The 21,737-nt window shown below is 44.2% G+C and overlaps 1 protein-coding gene across 3 annotated transcripts in view; it reads left to right on the top strand.

Moving 5' to 3' along the window:
* The window catches only part of MTRFR (mitochondrial translation release factor in rescue), a 39,823-nt gene that overhangs the window by 9,162 nt on the left and 8,924 nt on the right, over positions 1 to 21,737 (top strand). For all 3 annotated transcript variants that reach the window (XM_069214984.1, XM_069214983.1, XM_069214982.1), the window contains exon 2: positions 3,447 to 3,751. In XM_069214984.1, coding sequence (XP_069071085.1) covers positions 3,479 to 3,751 — 273 coding nt within the window. In that variant the 5' untranslated portion in view covers positions 3,447 to 3,478. The remainder of the gene's footprint in view (positions 1 to 3,446; positions 3,752 to 21,737) is intronic.

The following is a 21,737-nucleotide window of genomic DNA, read 5'->3' on the forward strand; positions in this document are numbered from 1 at the left end:
CAGATCCGCACTCAGCTCATAATCACTGTCAATACTTAAAAGATTTACTTAAAACGAAATACATAAATGGTGCAAATAAAAAAATCCAGTTAGTTGCAGGTTTGTGCTACTCAAACGCTTCGTGAACGCACCTGTACATTTACTTATTCTCAGACGTTTAAAGGGTTTTCTTAATAATTTTCTTCGTGCTCCAGAAAGATCCTGACAAATGCACGATAAATGCACATTGTTTCGTCCCCTCGAGTATGTATAGTCGACAGTGTGCGTTTTCCTCTCCCTTTCTGTGAACGTAGCGAGCGCTTATTGATACAATTTGGCCTTTTCATAGTACTATAGATAATTACTGTTATATAAGTAAACATGCTTATTTTTTATGTTCATAAAAAAATGTTACTACGAGTAAAGTTTAAACACCGACATTAAAACCCGAATAATGTTTAACTTACCCCTTGAGCACGTGAGGGTGCTGGGGACCGTCTACTCTGATATTTGCGAATATTTCTCTGCTTCTGGGGCTGACTTGTCAAAAACGGAAGGTTGGGTGGTTAGACTCGCCTGCCCGTTTGTTTCCTTGCTGCCTAGACCTGACACAGTTCTTTCTGTATGCCAGATGCTGCTCAAGGAGATGAAATGTAATACCACGAACCCGCTAGCATTCAACTGGGCGCTTTCCTTGCTTTGTCTTCTATTGTGTGGGCCTTCCCTCTGGGGAATACCTGTAAATAGAAAGTTACTGCTTTTGCTGCTAAAACAGTCATCTCATATGGTCCATTTGGGTCTTTTGTGACCTTCAGCTTACCTTAGTTTTAACTTCTCTAGGTTTACTAATCAAGTACAAATTAATCTGAAGTGTTAACATTTGATTTGGGTTCATATTAGGTTTACTACCTTTCTCAGAGAAGTGACTCTGGAGAGGCAAGGAGCAGGTTCTTAAATACAACGGTGAATGTTGTGTAAAATTCTGTGTGTTAACAAGGCTTTTTGCCGTGCATGCCTATATAATGTCTTCTTAAAAGTAGTTATAGTTTTAAACTGGGTTTGAAGGGATTTTGTCTTGTATGTGTTTTTTTAAAATTTATTTATAGTGCAACGAAGAGAAAATTTATTTTTCTTGATTTCCCAGTGTTTTTCCTAGCATAGGCATATAAATGATGGTAAAATACTGGCCTTTGGCAACGCTAGTTCATAGACAATACCTTTGCTACAATTTTGAGAAAGTTTGCATTGAATAATATATGCATTATTTTAGCAATAACATCAACCGACCTAGCGGGACACTCGTAATGACTCCGGCAGGGAGGTCACCACGTAGGCGGCGGTCACTCTGTCGGGAGTTAGGTGGACGGGCTTTCCTGTCCGCCAAACTCGAAATGAGGCCCCCAGTGTATACGTTTTTAAGACAGATTGCATTTTTTGTTTCATCTTTCTTTTTGGAATTAAGTATGAAAAAATGAAAAACATTGTAAGTTTTGAAATTGTATTTTGGAGTCTGGTTTAGTACGTGGATTTAAATTTAATTTAGGTCATTATTTTGAATTAGCAGCAACGTTTTTATTAATGGAAATGTTTTGAAGAAGACAGTGATATTTGAACGCTAACTAAAGGACTGTTCTACTTTAAAATCAAAGTATGAGAGTTTTGTGATATAACACAAACCACCTCTGGGGTTCTCTTCAGTGTGGTAGATCCAACCTGAACATTCAGACTGAAAGGGGACTTTGTTGGTGATAAATGTCATTTGAGTTGTACAGTTACTGCCTACCTTAACTTCCAGATCTGGGCTGGAATAGGCTCCTTCTTTACGAAGAATGTCATGACTAGCAGTCAGTTGTGTTGGCGTTGAGATGCCCATTATAGATGTGTGTGTTTGTAGAGGTGTACAAACAAACACAAAGGGCCTGATTATGAGTTTGGCGGACGGAACTTTCAACGGGGAGGTTGCTGCCATATTGGCTAACTCCCTAACGGGCCCTTTAAGAGTTTCCTGCCAGCTCAGTGGACGGAAACCTGAGTTTCCGCCCACTGGCCTAGAGGAAAACAGTCTACAGCATTGTCTCCTGCTCGTAATCGGGCCAGCGGCAATGCTGTAGGCTGCAGGATGCACCGGGTCCAGAAAGTGAATATTGTGAGGGTGCTGACCGGGGGGGCAATGCACTGCCCATGCCAAGTGCTTGGGCAGTACAGGGGGCCCCCTGCACCCATTCTCCACCAGCCTTTTCATGGCGGTGCTACCACCATGAAATGGCTGGCAGAGAACATGCAGATTAGGACCTCCAGCTACCGCCGGGATCCCTGATCCTGGCAGAGCTGGCGGTCCCCTTGCAGCCCGACTGCCAGGATTGAAATATGGCACTCTTACCGCTATCCGCGAGTCTGGCGGTCTAGTGATCTCCAGATACTTAATGAGGGCCAATGTGTAATATCCTAAGGACAAACAAATGTATCCCACTGCTCCAGCCCACCTTAATGTTGTTGTTAACAGGCCTGGTGAGTTTGCAGCATGCAAGGTCGCTGCACCATAATGTATACACTGCATTTTTTATTTGTATAGTGTTTAGTGCAGAGTAGACCCTCGGGTAGCAGCGCTTTACAGTCTGTAATTTACTTAACAATAGCACTTGCTTGGGAGTTTAAATAATAAGGGCAAATGTATGGGAATATACAATAATAACATCAGATATCTCTGAAGACCAATTAAGGATTTTAGGAGTTCAGATTAAACGGGACACACAGCTTGACGTGTTTTTCCTCTGAGATTGCACTAGAACAGTTGTCTCCAAACTTTTTAACATTCCCCCCCCCCCACTGTTGAAAAATAAAAATCATTGGCCCCCCCTCAGCATTTTTTACATTTATTTTATAACGATGGCAATATTTAAACATGTCTAGGCCTAGTTAAACATTGCAGTTAAGTGCTCTTACCTTTTTAAACAATGCAATAACATGCTTCTGCTTAAAACAAATCCCTGTTATCTGTATAATGCTTCTTTTGGCTAGAGCCTGGACATTTTAGAAGACTTGGGTGGCAGCTGTGAAGTGTGTGCCTGGGTGGGTATTGGTACTGCGATCGCAAAGAGGGACATTGCCCGGCTATGGAAATCACATATGGCTCCTCCTTTATCGCTGTGGTGGAAAGCCATGGAAAATTGTGCAAAGGTGAAGGAACCCATCTATAAAACCAGGGGCTGCCCACACAGATATCGTAACATTTGGGACATTAGTGGGACTATTATGGCATCATTAATGTATAATGCTTTGCCTCTCTGTTGATTGCAGTATCTGGAAAATGTTGCCTGTGCTGCACAGTGTGCTGTGTTATTGAATTGTATTTAAAAAATAACATGTATATAATAAAAATTGAGTTTCACCAATAGCCTTTATGGTAAGATAGACAAATCTTTTTCTGAAATTTCTCTTTAGTTTAAATCCATTCTGGTCTTTTTCAGGCTTTCATTGAGAAACATTTCTTCACATCTTCATGAATATATCCTATTTATTGAATTGGACCAGATTAAGGACCCAGTTATGGAAGCCATTTTTACCCACATATCACCAAAACTTTTTATCTCCTGTGTCGGCTGTAACTTTGATCCAAGTGGCAGAAAAGAAAGATACTTATGATCTGCTTCCGATAGATGAAAATGACTTAGACGAACAGTTTGTAAGAGGACATGGTCCTGGAGGCCAGGCAACTAATAAAACAAACAACTGTGTGGTTTTGAAGCACATGCCGTCTGGGATTGTAGTAAAGGTAAGATCAAAGTAGGATAAGTAATCAAAACTGAAATATATTTTATTGAAGTTATTTAAGCAAAACTGGTATTACCCTAAAGTCATCTGATCAAATATCAGTAACGGCATAATAACTTTTATTACATATAAATTGCCACAAATACACCACACTCACTGAAATCGGAGTAATACATTACATTACCCAAGATTTACAAATTAGTAAAACCTAGCAAATAAACACATCTGGGCAATGAAAAGTTAAGAACACTGTACAGAAAGGGCTCAAAGACTCTGAAACAACCATAGTGCTATACAAAAGGGAAAAGTGCACTATACAAATGCTCATAAAATAAACTGTAAGGGTAAATGTAAACACTTACCTGACTGGCCAGTAATTGATAATAGTAGGCAGATTTCCCTGAAATATCATGTAAACTTTAAAATAATCCTGTAAAATTATACAAGCATAAAATGTTGTGTCCTTTGACAGTATGATCATGGTTTGAAGTTATTTCTAGAGTGTCTTTTGAAGAGGTGGCATTGATAAGTTAATTCAGTAGTGAACACTCTTCTATCTGTGAGGGTGTCTGAAATCACATTTGAGTTTGATTGACAGAAATGCGCCATCTATTATTTTGCATATCTTTTTTATTATTATTCCGGCGGCTCTTTTTTAATCCCGGTGATCATGGCGTATGAAGCTATAGTGCCCACCAAAATAAATGCTCAGGCAGAGAGGTTTTCAGTCTCACTCCGTGATATAATTGGTATAAAATGATAGGCAGATGTATAAAAGATCTCTTGAGTTTTCCTCGTCCTTCTGACACAAGCCATTCGTGTATAACTTGGTTTAACTTCCTAGATTAATATCTCAGCTAACATAACTACATTTTGTGCAAATATTGCTAGCATCTTCAATAGACAAAGTATATTTGCTCTGTATGAAAGAAATCTGCAGCAGTGAATTGTGCTTGGCAAGAGAAACTAGGCGCAGGCTAATGGGTGTGGCTCACATCATAAACTCATAGAATTTTAGTATTGTGAAGTTAAATAACTATAGCAAAAAGCACTATAGGGAAAGGCTGGCATAGAGTCATGAGTTAAGGATCTAATGTACCTCAACACAAAGAACTCAACGTTGTAGCTATGTTATTCTTGAAGTCACAAACTTCCTTTAACTCCCAGAGTTCCCAAACCCTATATGGTGCGCATAGATTTTGAAGCTCCTGGTAGGGTTAAATCTTCGGTTTTGCTCTTTCCCGGATATTGGGAGAATGATGGATGTGGAACACCTCTTCTAGTGTGGTTTGAACTCAGAAAGCTACAGTAGTTTGTAAATTTTAGACTATTGTTTATACAGCCTATTTTAATTAAACACACTTAAAGAACGAGGCTGGATGCCATAAAAATATTGTATGAGATGCACCTTTTAGATGTTGCCTATGCCATAGGCTGCTTTAGAAATTGAAGAAGTAGGGGGAGGAAGGTAATGATCTTACGTACAATCTGGGCTTTTAATATTGGTATTTCCTTTGTGTGTTGGGGTCGTTATTGCAAATGTATTTTATAAATACTTTTTTGTTGAGAGTCAGACTCTCCACCTCCTATAGTTTTGATGATTGTATCATATAGTAAGAATTTTTTTTAGAGTAGATATATTATGCACAAAAAAGTCGTTTTATCTATGAATACGTCTATTGAGATGTCCAGTTTTATGATGGTTAATATATGGGGCACCAGGATTTTACGAATGTATTATATGTATTTTGATCGATACGAAGATCCAAATAAACATAATATTTCTTCTTCCTGAAAGAGAAAGAAAATATCATGCCTTGCTGTTCAAAATCCTCATAAAAATGTGACCTAAACCAATTTTCAGAATTACATGCTTCTTATTTAAAGTAAAATTTGCACGTGTTTTGTTCAGAACAACAATAATTTCTGCGATAGGTTCCCTTACAGCAAAAACCCTCCTCTGTCTCCTTTTGCTGTACCACACTCGTTCCCCTTATGGACTCCCCCAACTCACCTTTGAAGTGCATCTCAGTGCTTGAACGTCAACACGTTGTCACTATACCCACGATTGAGTAACTTCAAAAAATACTGATGTAACAAGATCTCCACTCAACCCTATTTTATTAAAGTAGTAACATATATCTTTTAGGTGTTTTTTTTTTAATCCGTCAGAATTATTGCATACTTTAATTTTCATCATGTGGTGCAGGGCCGAGTCAGTCAGTTGGGTGAATGTGCTTGGTGACTGACCCTGTTGCCTTTTCAGATGCAAGGCTGATATATAACTGATTCTGTCCAATCTCAGCTGGCCTTCAAAGGTGATCCTGACATGTGGAGTGGATGACAGTGTCTGGCGCTTTGAAGCGTTCAGTCAGTGTTCAGATGACTAAAGCAGCCCTACCAGCCTTTCAGAGACAGTTCTGTTATAAGACTAGCCTGCATCCAGTGGTGCTAGATGCAGTCCATTCAGTGCAAACGTGAAATATACTTTGCTCCATGCCTTCTTGTCGCTCAGGGATGATTCTGACTGAAGACTTGAAGGTGACTTTAAACTGTAAAACTTTGTAAACTTTACACTTGTATAGCGCACTACTCACCCGTTAGGGTCTCAAGGCGGTGTACGCATACCGCTGTAGAACCCCTCTTTGATTTTCCCTGTGAGGCGCCCACTCCTGGACAGCTCCAGCGTGAAGCCAGGCATCCAAGCGCTGTGAGGGCCCTTGTGGAGATTAAGCAAGCTACTGCCCAGAGTTACAGAGTGGGACCCATTAATTAGATTAGGCACCGAGGTGAGAATTATCTGGCCCAAGGGAATTGAGCCCAAGACCCGCTGAGGTGGGAATTGAACCCTGGTCCCGGGCCAGATCTCTGCATCAGGGTCTGCCGCTCTAACCATTGTGCCACACTTCTCCACTGCCATGCTATCAGGTTGCCCCGTGTCATCTGAAAACTTTAGTCAGTCTGGGTTTTTAGCCTGAAGCATTCTGCCTCCTAATACAGGTAGTTTAGTATTCTTCCATTAGAATTGTGCCCCCACCCCTGTAAAGTGCTTTATGTTAGTAAACCAGAACAGGCTTTGGTTGTTGCACTTGACATGTGTCCACTTAGCAGATATGTCACTGACTGTTGCCTACCTCACCAATATTTCTTATGCTTGTTAAGAAAAGGCAGTTATAATCAGCTGAAAATAATGTTATTAGCAGCTGAAGTCACATAGGTGTATTCAATGTAAATGTGTAGATTACTAAAATGACGCACCAGTGACAGCTATAAGCATTTTATTTCAGTGGTTTTCATCATGTTCCTTTTCAGCTCATGGAAAACACACATACAGAGATGCAGAACCAGTTCACTGACAACTGGCTTCCAAGCGTGCAGGGTTACTAGAGGTTCAACAGTATGCTGGCAAAATAATTGTATTTACTTGTCAGTTGAATTGTGTAAAGTCGTGAAGCACTTTAACCTTGTCTTGGCCTACATCCCTAGCTGCGCCCCCCTTGATTCCTGGATGGGTTTCTGCATTAATATTTATATGTGAGAGACCACCAAGAAAACCTGTACCTGTGCCCTTGTCCCTTGGGAGAATACAACTTGAGCAATTCAGTTCTAATAGACTGAATCTGAGAAAACCAAATACTGCAGCCTTTTTGTATTTATTGAATCCAACCTGACAAATTGTCTAAAATTCTAAAGATTTAGATGAAGACGACCTTTCACTTTGATCACATTCATCTTCGTTTTCCTTCAATGTTTTTCTTTCTTTTTTGGGAGTACTTCTAGCACACCCTCACTTTACTGCTTCCCATTTTCATTGCATCTGTATTACTCACGCTTTCTGTCAGGCTTCTCTATCTTGAACTTTGTCCAGTTGTCCCCTTCTCCACTTGTAGCCCCACCCCTTATCTCAATCTACTCCTCATTCCTTCCTCTTCACACTCCTTTCCCTCATAATCCGTGTTTTTCTCTGTCAATGTACTGACTGCGTTCCTTGCTGTTTTCAGTTTATGGCAGCTGTAGACTTTGCCACGCTACACGGAGCCAATATCCTGAGGTGGCTAGTTCTACTAGTATCACCAGGTGAGCTAGTAAATAGGATCCCTTTCAAATTGACCATTAGTGGCTGGTCCCAGCATTGCCCATTCAGGGTGCACCAAACCTATGAATCCCCCAGTACTCTAAATTCTTGACTGCTACCAGTAATTCCTGAGTTACATGCCCCTACCTAAACCAACATCTGAATGAACATCTAATAAGAGAAGGCCCACTAGTCAGTCAAAGTCCCCAACATAAATTTCAGTTGGATAACCAGTGTTGGGGCTCTAGACGGTGGAAGAGTGTCCTTTTCTGAACCTCAGTCACCAGATACCAGGTCACCCAGGTGCACCACTCTAATGATATGTTGGCGCAGTTGAAGAACTCAATTTTCCAGGGTGGAACCAGTTTTATTTTGGTGTTAGTTTTGGGGTTCCTTATTTATTATACTCCTGAGAACATTTCTCACCTGAAATCACTGCCATTGATTCAGGGGGGCAGATAATACATTTTGGTGTTTTTTTGTGTGTGTGTGTGTCTGTGTGTGTGTGTGTGTGTGTTCAAAATGGTGCCCGCTTAGGAGCAATTCTGCAGAGCTCCACTGCCCAATCCTGAAAGCAGGTGGATTCCGCTGGTCACCCGCTGACCAGGCCACATATTGCGGCAGGGGAAACCTTGACGACAACTACGGGGCAAGGATTACCCCATCCCCACCCCCTGCCCCCACCGATGAGGGCTGCTGCAGAAAAGCAAGCTCTGGCACCGAGGAAAAGCATTCACAGCAAAGATGGTGGCTGCCGCAGAGCTTGCGAGGGGAAGGGCGCCCAGAACAAAGCCACAGTGTGGGAGCTGGGGCTGCAGAGCAGAGGTACATACCCTGTAGATGCTGGGGATACCCACAACTGCATGGGCTCTGCCAGAAACACGTTGCAGGGACCCAGAATCTTCTCCCCCATGCAGAGCAAGACCGGCAGGGTCCCAATCATTGCATCGCCAGCCAGCAGTAGCAACATAGGCTCCAGTGGGGTACAGAATGGTGGTGTGATTCTTGAGGACTGGATCTTGGCTGGGATCCCCCCTGCAGATAACAGTGCTGGGTGACCTTGAGAGAGCCTCAAGGAGGCTGCCATCAAGAGACAACCAAACGAGTTCCTGGATGCTTAGGTGAGGGACACAACTCGGTGCCTTTAACTTGCTGGCGGGGGATGGATGGGGGGTTACTTACCGCAGATAGCAGAAGGGGCAAAGGAGAGGACAGCCAGAAGTATGAGACTAGGGAAATAGCTTGCACTCACCCTTCCCTCCTTCACACCTCCCCCACACTTGGGTGAACATGCAGTGCGCCTGTGGGCCCGGAAAGGCTCTCTTCACTGTGAGACAGTTGGCTTTGAAGTGTTGAACCTACAGGGACTGGCAGACACCAGTGGGCTTCACCCCCTGATTCACTAAATTGAGTACCAGTAGTGGAACACCGAACCAGGAAGTCCTGGTGTCACCATGGTGTAGAGATTGGGATGCGATTCTGCGATTGTCCAGGGAGCGTAAGTCTATCCAGTATCAGGGAGCCGAGCTTGATTTTTTTCCTGGATTTCACTGCTGCGGTTCAGTCAGCTCAACGAGAGTACATGCCAATCAAAAACAAAGCTGCAGCAGGCTGGGGTGAAATTTGCTAGCTGTACCCAGTGAAGCTTCAGGTGGACCTCCCTGATTGCCGGAAGACTTTTGCTACATCCTAGCCGCATGGAATGCATTAGAAAGGAGGGACTCTGTTGTAAGCCATCCTTGGATAAACCAGTTGACTAATGGGCCAATCATACTTGCAGTCTCTGTGGGGAGTCTTCGTGGACACTTTTCTGCATCCGGTTGAAAGAATAGCAACTGGGCCATGCATGTGGGCCACCTCATCCTAGGCCTCTCGGGTGAGACGACTAGTTATGGTGGCCTGGTCCCCCCCGCACAACGGAGGGGCCCAGCTCCTTAAATGCCAATAAAGGGTGTGTCTCAGTTGTTTTGGATGCCATCACCAATGTTGTTATCTGTTCTATAGTTGGGGATGACTTGGGTGGGAAATTATTTTACCTGTTCCAATAGGTGGGGAAGTGCCTTCAGCGACTTCTAGAGGCTGAAGTGTGTAGTGGAAGGATCTTCCAGGGGTTTATGTTTTGCCCAGATACAATCTTCCATTGATACCGTTTCATAAGTGAACAGAAGTTCAGACCAGTTTTGCCCGTATACTCTCACGTATCATGAATGATAATGTGAATCCAATTGTGCCCTCTTTGATTTTCCTGAAATGGAATATAAGGGGGCTTGATAACCAGAAGAAGATCTGGCAAGTATTGGCCTACCTTGACTGGCATCATGTATATGTCGCCTATCTGCAGGAGACCCACCCGACTAAGCATGCCGCTGAAGCAATGTGGAGGAGGTGGGAGGAACAAGAGTGTTTTCATACTTCACTTACTCCAGGGGTGTGATTATCCTAATGTGCAAAGGCCTACAGTTTTGAACTCACACACTCTGAGACAGAGGAACATGGCCGGTATGTAATAGTACAAGGCAAACTATGTGGCACTGTGCTTACCATGGTCAACACATATGGACCGATCATAGATGACTCGGACTTCTTCTCTCGCACATGGGGCCGCATACAAACCTTCCTGGTTGGCCCTTGATTTGGGGAGGGGACCCCAACATATGTTTAGATATTAGTAGGGATAGATCCACTGTTCCAGCTGGGATAGGGCCCTGAGCTGCTAAAACAATGAGGGACTTCATGACAGAATTTGGGGCCTTTAATGTGTGGCAGATTACACCACAAGGGCATATTCTACTCTTCGGTGCACAGCTCGTGGTCTCGCCTCGACTTGGCTTACAGCGTGGGAAGTCCAGAGCTGGGTGGGAGAGATCCGACACTTACCTCGCACACTCTCGGACCACAGCCCGGATTATATGTCTGTACAGGTAGCTGCGTATTCCCCCCTGCCATTCTGCTAGAGACTACCTCCGACAGCCCTACTAGACCAGATATTGAGGGAGACAATACGGGGGCCATGGTAGAATTTTTTCAAATTAATGCTGCCTCAGTGACTAGCGCTGGGGCCGTCTGGGAGGCCTTCAAGACCGGTATTAGGGGACAGTGCATTGGAGCACAGGCCGGCATACTCAGAGATATTAGTTCCAGATTACATCCTATAAAAATTGCGCTACATTTTTTGGAATGTGACTATGTCTCCCACCCCTCTCCCTCCACGGTGGGGCACATCCGGGAACAAGTGAATGAATACAATGAGAGAGCGGAACAGGAGGTACGTCACCTCTCTAGGTGATAAACTGCACATGCATACAGGGTTGAGTTTATTGCATGGATCCGGTTGCTATACACTGACCCAGTTGCTAGGGTGAGGGTGAACGGGGTCACTTCACATCCATTCACTGTGGGCACGAGTACTCGACAGGGCTGCCTCCTGTCACCACTCCTGTTTGCCAAGGCCGTTGAGCCACTAGCATGCATCGTCCGGCAGTGCCATATTGTGGCCTCTTTAAAGTTCTGCCTGTGTCCGCTGGCCATTTCTTTGTATGCTGATGACATGGTGCTATATGTGAGAGACCCGGAGACCCACCTAGACGTTCTCCTCCAAGAATATGCACGTTTTGAGAGGAAATCTGGGTTAAGTATTAATTGAGATATATCATATGTGCTGCCACTCATGACCAGTACTGTACAGTGCCTTGGAATTCCCACTGCAACGGTGCACACGGACCCAGTGAAATATTTGGACATCTGGATGCACAGAGACCCGGACCTTGTGATCCGATACAACAATGGCAGAGCTGTTACTGGCTTGAGGCACTGGTGAGGCGTTGGTCTCGCCTACCGCCCTCTCTAGCAGACCGCATAGCTGTCATGAAAATGGCCATTGTGCCCCGGTTTCTTTACATGTTTACTAACATCCCGGTCCCACGTACCCAGGCCTTCTTTAAAACCTTACGCTCTCTGCTGATATCCCCGACATGGGCGAAAAAATACCCTAGAATTGCATGGACACAGCTCACTGTACCGTATGATCAAGTGGTTTTCATACTCCGGATCTCTCCCTCCGTTACCTCTGTGCCCAAGCGCAGCACACTTACTACCGGACGCACCCTGAACGCTTCACACCTCACTTGGCTGTTGAGCAGGAGACAGCCGACCCCCTGACGCTATCCTCATTAATTTCTTTTCAATGGGTGGGGGGAGGCCGCGGTGGCATTAGCACACTAAAGTGCACACTACGGACCCGGCAGACTATCGGATCCCGGACGGACCGCCTCCCCTTGCATGCCCCGGCAATGCCAGTGGCTCACCACCCAGCCATATCCATAACGCAGGAATCTAGAGCGCTTGAGCTTCTGAGAGCTGCAGGCTTGCGGACGATGGAGAATGTTTTCCTGTTGGAGGCTTTGGGGAATTCTCTGCCTTCCTCCCCCTCCCCACCTTTGTCAGGAGAGCCGGAAATCACCCCTTTTACACTTTACCTACCTCCGCCTAAAGATGGCTCTATGGGGTCATCACCCGACTTTCCCGCTGGCCCCCCTGTGTCCAGCACCTTGCAACTAAATTGGCACAACACGTTCGGGTTTGGTCACTGGGCTGTATAATTCAATCCAGTCTGAACAGCGCCACCCTAGACGTTCTCGAATGGCCAAATGGAATGAGGTGCTGGAGACCCCACTCACCAAAACGGAATGGGCATACTGCTGTGCTCTGACTGGTACCCTCATAGCAAATGGTAACTTGCGGATTATTCATTTTAAGTCTCTTCAGAAGGCACATTACACACCAGTGTGGCTGGCCAGGTACGGGCTCCGACTGGCGGTTAAATGCACCCGCTGCGGGACGCCGGGGGCGGACTTCTTATTCATATTCATGGGGTTGCACTCATTCATAGGCACTGAGCACAGGTGACCCCGACACTCACGAAGGTCATAGATGGAACAGTGCCTTCGTGATGCTCGTGTTTGTTTACTGGGATATGTTAAATCTCCAAAACTAACAAATCGAAAGTTGGTGGCAGTATCCCCACTATTGGCCAAACGATGAATTGTACTACACTGGGGGAGCAAAACAGCTCTGATGCTAAAACAGTGGTTCCATGACATCGCGTTTGGCAAGGATCAGTTGGAAATATACTCAGAGGTGCTCCCTAGAACAGTGGTTCCCAACCTTTTGACTTCTGTGGACCCCCACTTTATCATTACTGGAACCCAGGGACCTCTACTGAATCATTATTGGAACCACCCCCCCCCCACCCCCCCCCCCCCCCACGGACTCATTACTGAAAGCTGGGGACCTAATCTGTTAATATTTTTTAATTTTCTAAGCAGTCGTGGACCCCTGAGGAGGCTTTGCGGACCCCCAGGTGTCCCGGACCACAGTTTGGGAACCACTGCCCTAGAACATCCCAACCAAGGGACTACTGGGCTCCCATGACTGCGTACCTTTTCATACTGCCTGATGAGGGGTCATGGGTGGGTTAATATTTGGATTAGTAGCAACTGTACAACATGCTTACTATGTTTTACTGTACCGGGCGGGACACCTTAGGGCAATTGTGTATGAATATGTTTGTGTTCACCAGATGCTATACGTTGGCCATAAAGTTATATGATGTAGAGGTTATTGTTATGTCTCTATTGCTGATAAAATAAAATAACTTTTATACTTTTTAAAATTATTATCTTTGGACACCCTTCAGTTACTGACTGAGTTAAAAAATAAAAACATACTGTTGAACCTTGAAGACAAAAAAGAAAGAAAAATAACACAAACAACTTGATTCCCAGCCCACTTACACCTTTCAAGAGTCTCACTTCCCTCACAATACACATATGTTCTAGTGCAGGGTTCTGCAAAGTCAGTCTTGGAGAGCCGGGTCCATGCCAGATTTTTAGCATATCCACATTTAGAAAAATGTAGATTTCTGAAACATCTTTTTTCTAAATGTGGATATGCTAAAAACCTGGCATGGACCCGGCTCTCCAGGACCGACTTTGCAGAACCCTGTTCTAGTGCAATTCTGTTACAAGAAAGCATAGAAACAGACAATATCCATCCGTAGGAGGCAATTCCTATCCAAATATTGATGATCATTTATCATGCATTATTTTCACTGTGTTGTTCATTCCATGCATCACGATCACAAGGACTTTGCTCCAATTCAACAAGTATCGGCTCTTGTTTCATTCTGCTCCCTTGCCCTGCTTTTTATAGATTGATTTTCTAACTAAAGAAATGTGATCATGTTTCACCTTTTAGAAAACAATTACGTTGGCTACCTGTAGAACAAAGGATCTAATTTAAATGTCTTTGCCTCATTCACAAAGCTTTCTACTAGCCTGATCTATAGCTTGTGTCCTGGCTGCTTCATAGGTATGCCCCTCATAGAACACTTAACTCAGAAAAGCAGCTCCATTTATGTATTCTCAGGATCAGTGATGCTTGCCAGAGAAGTTGTTCCTCAAGGTCCTCAGAACTCAGTTGTGGAATCACCCCTTAAAGTCTGTCTATCGGATCCCCATCAGTCTCTGTGTTTAGGCTTTATGTGTCCCTTAAGCAACAAGAAACTCACAAGGCGTTAGCACTCTTTAAATTCCAAAATCAATCCAGGTCTTCTACTGGGATACTTCTGTCCCATGGCTCTTGTTTATTGAACATGGTCTTGGGAAGAGTAGTCCCCCATCTCAAAGGGAGTACCACATGGGAGTACCCTTGTCATCCAACAGAGTCTAGCACGCTCTTGGTGAGCAACAGACAAAACTGTGTAGCATGCATATCAGGAAACTCGTAATACAAGTCTTCTGCACAGGAGAAGAGAATGAGCAAATGAAGAACACTATGTTACATGTCCACTGTGTAAGGGATGTGTGATCTTACACCACCCACAAAGGACTCAGAGGACTCGGATGGATCCTTTACAGGGAGCATACCCTAGGACACATGACAGTGGTTCCCTTTATGCAACCTCCTCATGGTGCCCAGCCCAGGTGTACAAGGTAAAGGTGTCCACTCATGTAACCCTTGTGTGGCCGTATTGGACCCTACAAGCTTATGGTGCTCAAATCCATTCACCTCATTCACTAGAACCCCTGGTAACTTGGCTCGCTATATGGAGGCCATCCCACTCCAGGTCATTATGGACACTGTTTCCAGGACTGAATATTTTACCTACAAATAATTGTTTTCAGGTTTATTACTCTAATTAGTTCAATGGAAGCAAAACAAGATCACAATACCCAGAATGCATTAGGTTGTCACAGAAATGTCTTGAACTGAAAACAGTGTCTGTAATGACCTGGAGTGGGGTCACAGTACACTGCCTACTTACATTCATTCTATCTCAACAAGCAATACACCTACTCCTGGAATGCACTGAAAACAAAACAGACAGGGTACATGCCGCTGGCACTCTGAATACCTAATATCGGGTGTTTAATCCTGCCACTTGTGAGCATAATTCCCCTGCCCACGCATTTAGTAATTTAATTTAACACTGTTCACGCTTATACAACATTCGTGGTTACATGAACTCTACTGTGCGCAGGTCAGCCTTCTAAGCCTCACTACCAGGATCCTGCTGACAGGAGAACAACGAGGACGGTGTGAGCGAAGATCCGTCTACAGAATGTTGTTTAAAAACACAGTACTCCGTAGATGGATATCTGGATTACAATCCCCTAACACAGGTACAGTCCCTTTTATTTAGCAGGCATACTGTGTATGTCTCAGACAGCACAGTATATCTGCTAAAATGTGGCTGTCATGGAGCACATCAGTGCATCCCCAAGCCCATTGCGAGCCATCCAGAGCTTCAGAGGCAGGATCCCCAATACTGTCCCATCTTTTGTGCTTCCACTATTATCAAGAAGCTGGACGAGGGCTTCAAGTGGGTCTTTCTCTTAAACCTGGCCTTGCTGCTCTGTCTGGCTCCTCATAAGGAATCATGGCATGTTGGTTCTGATGTCCAGTGCTGGATTCCTGGTCTGCTGCTGTCATGGAGCCTCTGAGGTGCCAGCTAAAGCAGGAAGGTAAGTTTCAAAAATAATAATAATTCTGCGCTGTTTCCCTGCGCATGTGTGAGTGGAAGTGTGTTTGTGAGTGATTAAGAATGAGATTGGTATACGTGGACCACCAAGAACCCATAGTGCGGGTGGAAAGGGAGGCTCTGGGAGCTAGAGGCTACCTTCATGTATTATATCAGACCAAACCCCAAATAACGTTACCAGTTCATACCCAAACGGTGGTTGACATATGGAGAGCGGCCAGGCACTTCCTGGGATGGACTGGGAAAATGACAGAACAGACCACGCTTTGGGACAGAGATCTCCTGTCTGAAGGTAATGGGTTGTAGGCACTCTCAAAGTGGGAACTTATAGGTATAGAGAGGCTGGGAGATATATGGAATGGGAAGGGGCCCCGGACCTTCGAGGAGCTACAGGCTCGCAGTCACAAGACATTACCACTATCGGCAAGTAGTGCACAGCCTTATACTACATATCCCAGGGGGTACACATATAGAAGACTCTCCATCCCTAGAGTATAGGCTTTTGCTAGACCCCATGAGTGAAAAGGTCATCTTATATAAAAAGATCACGAAAAACGCCCCAGAAATCCTGGGAACACTTAGAACCAAGTGGGAGGCAGAAGTGGTACAAATGGAGGATGAGGAATGGTGTAAGGCATAACAAAGGCCCAGAGTAATAGCCATTCTAGCGGGGTTTCGACTGATTCAATTACGCATCCTGCATCGAGCATACTACACCTCAACCCTTCTTCATAACATAGGGAGGTCCCCAACCGGAGCCTCCATACACGGTTGTGGACAGACGGGCACATTTCTACACATACTGTGGTCCTGTCGAAGGATCCAGTCCTATTAGACAAAGGTCACAGGTCTGATGGGGAGGGTAACAGCAACACCGATCACCTTAAGTGCCAAGTGGCTACTACTTAATGTAAAGGGAGAAAGGACATGGCACAAATACGTGGCAGTCTTGATGACAATTGGGGCTATGGTCGCTAAGAGAAATATTTCCAGGATGTGGGGGACGAAATCACCATCCACGATTCAGGAATGACGGAAAGACCTGGATTGGTATCGAAGCACCAAGGAAGTGATATACAGGGGAAGGGGTTGTATGAGAAAATGGGAAAAGATCTGGGGTCAGTGGGATTCCTACCAACAGACTGAGATGATGCCTGATTAACTGTACCTAACGTCTAATGGAAGATTGTATAGTATAGTTTTTCAAAAATATGTACAGCGGAAGTAACGCATGATCAGGTGGGATGACAATATATACCCTGGGTGGTACACTGTTTCATACTACGCTGTATACTGTGACCACTGCTGTAAGTTCACTGTGTTTTTGAAAAATATTGAATAAAAACATATTTAAAAAAAAACAAGTGAATGAGATTGAATAATAGTGTGTGGTAGTTTCATATGTTTGAGAGTGGTGAGAATGAAAGAGTGAGAATCGATGAGAGTGAGTATGAACAAGTGAAAGGGAGGCAAGGCTGTGAGTAAGTCTGTGCGTATGTTTTAATCCTGCTTTTAAAACAGTGATGCGCTGCTTTAACATGTTCTTGGTTGTTGGACCTGGCCCTTTTTTGCAGAGTTATCCCCAAACATTTTGCCTCCTTCCTCCTATTTTTCCTGACCTGTTTGATGGCTGTAGGACTCTGGACACTTTACCACTGCTAACCGGTGCTAAAGGACATATGCTCTCGGTCTAAAATGTATTGGTAATTGTTTTCTCAATGATTGACTTATTTGATTTACTAGTAAGTCCCTAGTATAGTGCACCAAGTGTGCAGAGGGCCTGTAAATCAAATGCTACCAGTGGACCTGCATCACTGATTGTGCCACCCACATGAGTAGTCCTGCAAAGGTCTGCCATTGCAGTGTCTCTGTGTGCAGTTTTAAACAGCCATTTCGACCTGGCAAGTGCAACCACTTACCATGCCCAAACCTTCCCTTTTATTACTGGTAAAGTACCCCTAAGGTAGGCCTAATGTTGCCAATGGGCAGGGTACAGGGTATTTAAAAGGGAGAGCATGTAATGGTGGGTTTTACATGTCCTGATAGTGCTAATTTCGTTTTTCACTATTGCAAAGTCTATCTCTCCCATAAGGGCAGTGTAGGAATTGCCTTGAAATATCTTTTAAGTGTAATTTCCCATTGGGAGCAGATAGAGATGTGCAGTTTGGGATCTCCGAACTCACAATTTAAAAATATAACTTTTGGTGAAGTTCGGTTTTGAAATGTAAGTTTGAAAATGGTACACAAAGCAGTCTCCAAACCCCTGGAGTGTGTCTGGGGCAGGGTATTGTGCGCTACAAAGACTTCTCTCTGAAGTTTGACAGGAATGGGTATAAGTAATGGACTTCTGACACCACATAGTTAGAACACTTCTGGACTGAGGACATTCTGCCAGGAAGAAGAGCTGGATGCTGTAGGAAGGACTGTCATTCTGCCTGTTGCTTTGTTGTGCTGGCCTGCTGCTTCTGTCCTGGGAGTGAAAGGGCTGGACTTTGCTTTCTACATCCTGCTTTCCACGGTTCTCCAAGGGCTTGAACTGAGCTTGCCTCCTATTAAGAAGTCTCAGGGACATCAAAGACTTCATGTACCAGTGCCTGGGGTCTTCTTCTGAGAGTCCTCACTTACCAAGTGGTGCCATTCCAGTCCTTGGTCCCTTGGAAGTGTGAGCTGGTGACCTGTAGGAGAAAATCCATGCACAGATGTGCCACAGCTGAAAAGTCGACACAGTGCCTGACCCGCAGCTGGAGAATCAACACAGCGCCTGTCTTGCAGCTGCAGAATCAACGCAGCGCCTGTAGCACCGCAGCTCCATCAACACAGCCCGTCTGGATTTTCCACGCATTGTCCCCGGGGTGTCATTTTCTCATTGACCTTGCACCGCAGTAAGGAACTGAGGCTGCGTGTCTGGAAATCAACACATCACCTTTCCTGAGAGGAAACAATCAACGCATCGCCTCCCCTGCACAGTAAGGAAGCGATGCATTGATTTGCTTTTCAGCACCTCACAGGTACCTTGTGCTAAAGCAAGGGTCTCCAACCTTTTGTGCAGTGAGAGCTACTTCTGATCAGTGAAAATCATCACGAGCTGCTACCAGCTAAGCAACTCGCACATTGTTACCACATGCCCCCACGCCCAGCTTAACTGACTTTAAGGCTTTGGTCCACAGAGCCAGATACTATGGTTTGAACAAAATACTTTGACTAGGGGCACTATGATAGGGCTGCCATATGTGTCAGTGAGAGCATGGTCTTTGGGGATGTATGAACATTTATTTGTGTGTCTGAATGGGATATATGTGTACGGTGACTGAGAGACTGTTATATGTACTTGTGGCACAAGACATATCTTTCGCAATATGGCTCACTGTTACATGTATAGCACAAATGGGAGACATTTAAAGTACAGACAAATGTTCTGCAATGTTCAGAGTATGGAACATTTTTCTGCACTTAAAATTTCTCCCACTTAGCTGTATTTTTCACTTATAAATATGGCCCTGTGCCGAGAAAATTACACAGAAGTGTTAACTTTCTTTATATGGATTCCATACAATTCATCATTTAAATTCCTCCCATTTACAAGTGTCACTTTTGCAAACATCAAGTATCTTGCAGCCAGTGGTCTGTAGACATGGTGCCATATTTGTAACAGAAAAATACATTTGTTTAAGTGGGAGGAATTTTAAGTGAAGAAACATGCTTCATAAAACATTAAGATGTAATTGACTTAACTGAAAGTGGAGAAAGACATTAAGACTTAATGTTTCATAGAAAAAGTTTTCTTCACTGTATATTTCTCCCATTTGTAAAACAAAATGAGCATTTTTCAGTAATAAATATGGCACAGGGTCTACTGGTCACGGGGAGCAAAAGGCTTGCTGCTTATAAATGTGACACCTCGAAATGGGGGGAAATTAAAGTGAAGATTTAATCATTAAGGTAACTTTCATTTTCATGTTCTCCAATTAAAAGCATTCAGAAACATCATTTTGGTTTCATTCTCCAATGGTGAGTTGACAAGGGCTTTTATTTAAGTCAGTGCTTCTATTCTTCACCTCTGTGCCCCAGCCTGGCCCACAAATCTCTCTAAGCACTGGTCATAATCAGGCTGTGCTCTCTGCAGCCTGTTGATAATAATGTAAATTAAACACAGCCTTCCCTGAACTTTAAAAGAATGTGAGCCATGCTTATTTAAAAATGAACTCAAGGCTGCAAGCTACTCTGAAGGTATCTGGGAGCTACTAGTAGCTCGCGATCAACTGGTTAGGGACACCTGTGCTAAAGAGATACATCCATTGATTCCTATGGATTAAGAATTGCTTAAACTTTTTTTTTTTATTATATCTCGACTTGTGTAGGTTGGATATTTATAGTCTGGTCTTGTTTTACTCAGATAAATATTGGCTATTTTCTAAACTGGTGTGGAGTTTTTTTGTATTGTTTTCACTGTGTTAATGTACATGTGTGTGTATGTGTATGTATTTACAAATACTTTACACATTGCCTCTGAGATAAGCCAGACTGCTCGTGCCAAGCTACCAAGGAGGTGAGCAAGGGGTATGTTAGCTGTGTGACTCATTTACTCTTGACTAGAGTGAGGGTCTCTACTTGTACAGCGTGCAAACCACTGCCGACCAGAGACCCCATTTCTAATATTGGTGTCAGAAGATAATTAAACCAAGGCTTGTGTACATAGTGATTTGTTCAAGATCACACCACGTACTGACGTGGGGACCGGCCATCATAACCCGTCTTTGATTTCTAGACCAGCCTGGACAAAAAGAAATGCTCCTGGAGTGGCCAATAGCGCCCTGTCTGTACGAGACCGGTAGCAGCATCGTTTGATGCTATAAGAAACTGGTAATATTACATTTTTTGTCACTAGCTTTTAGACTCCTTAATATTTAGGGCCTCTGACACATTGGCTAGCGCACGTTGCCATTAGACATGCTCAAATGATGCCTATGCCAGCTGCAGCTACTCCCAGGTCACAATCAGGAGTCTGTAGCAGTGATGTCCCCCCCCCCCCCCCAAACACACACAGACACACACAACACCCCCCAACCACCTCCACCACTTCTGGCCTCTATGGCATGCACGTGCTGCCAGGGCTAAATTCGAATCGTGCCACATCTTAACCAACTCCTCCAGTTCTTGCATCTGCGTGGCACCCTCCCGCTTCCGTCTCAAGGCACTGGGGTGCTCCTCCTTTCAGCACCCCCAGAGAGAGCAGCTCTCCCCTAAGAAGAACGTCAAGATCCCCGGGTTTCACTAAATAGCAGCATCAGTGAGGCCTCTTGCTCGACTGACGGTGCCTGTACTTCAGGAACACCGTCAGTGCCGACTCGCCTCTCATCCTTCCGAGGCAGATAATAGGCAAACCACTGTTTAAAAGAAACATCTTTAATGAACACCAAATAAAGATGTGTAGTTATTGCTGTCATACTTATTTTATTTTTCCATTTTTATGTGATGCGAACTCTGCCCAAATGCATTGAAGCGCTTTCCTTGAGCAACCGTTACATTACACAAGGTCAGATTCATTTTTTAGCTATAGGAAAATAAGGTGCTTTTCTCAGAATCACAGCATGTCGACTCGGTACCGGGACTCTGACGTAGTTCCCAGGTTCTAAAGTCAGCAACTGTGGCTGGAACACCACACCCTACCCAGAGCCTGTTAGTTAGCTATTCCTTCGTCTATGCGTGTCACGCCAGCGGCTCCCCTGTATTTTTTACTAATGGCTTTCGTAATTAACCAAAATCATAAATAATGACTTTACCGTAATTATAAAATGTAGACCTTTAATGGTGACGCCATACGTTTTTTTTTGCTTTTTTTTTTTACTTTAGGCTATGTTGCACAGCAGGTCA

The sequence above is a fragment of the Pleurodeles waltl genome, chromosome 11 (assembly GCF_031143425.1).
Source record: "Pleurodeles waltl isolate 20211129_DDA chromosome 11, aPleWal1.hap1.20221129, whole genome shotgun sequence".
NCBI lineage: Eukaryota > Metazoa > Chordata > Amphibia > Caudata > Salamandridae > Pleurodeles > Pleurodeles waltl.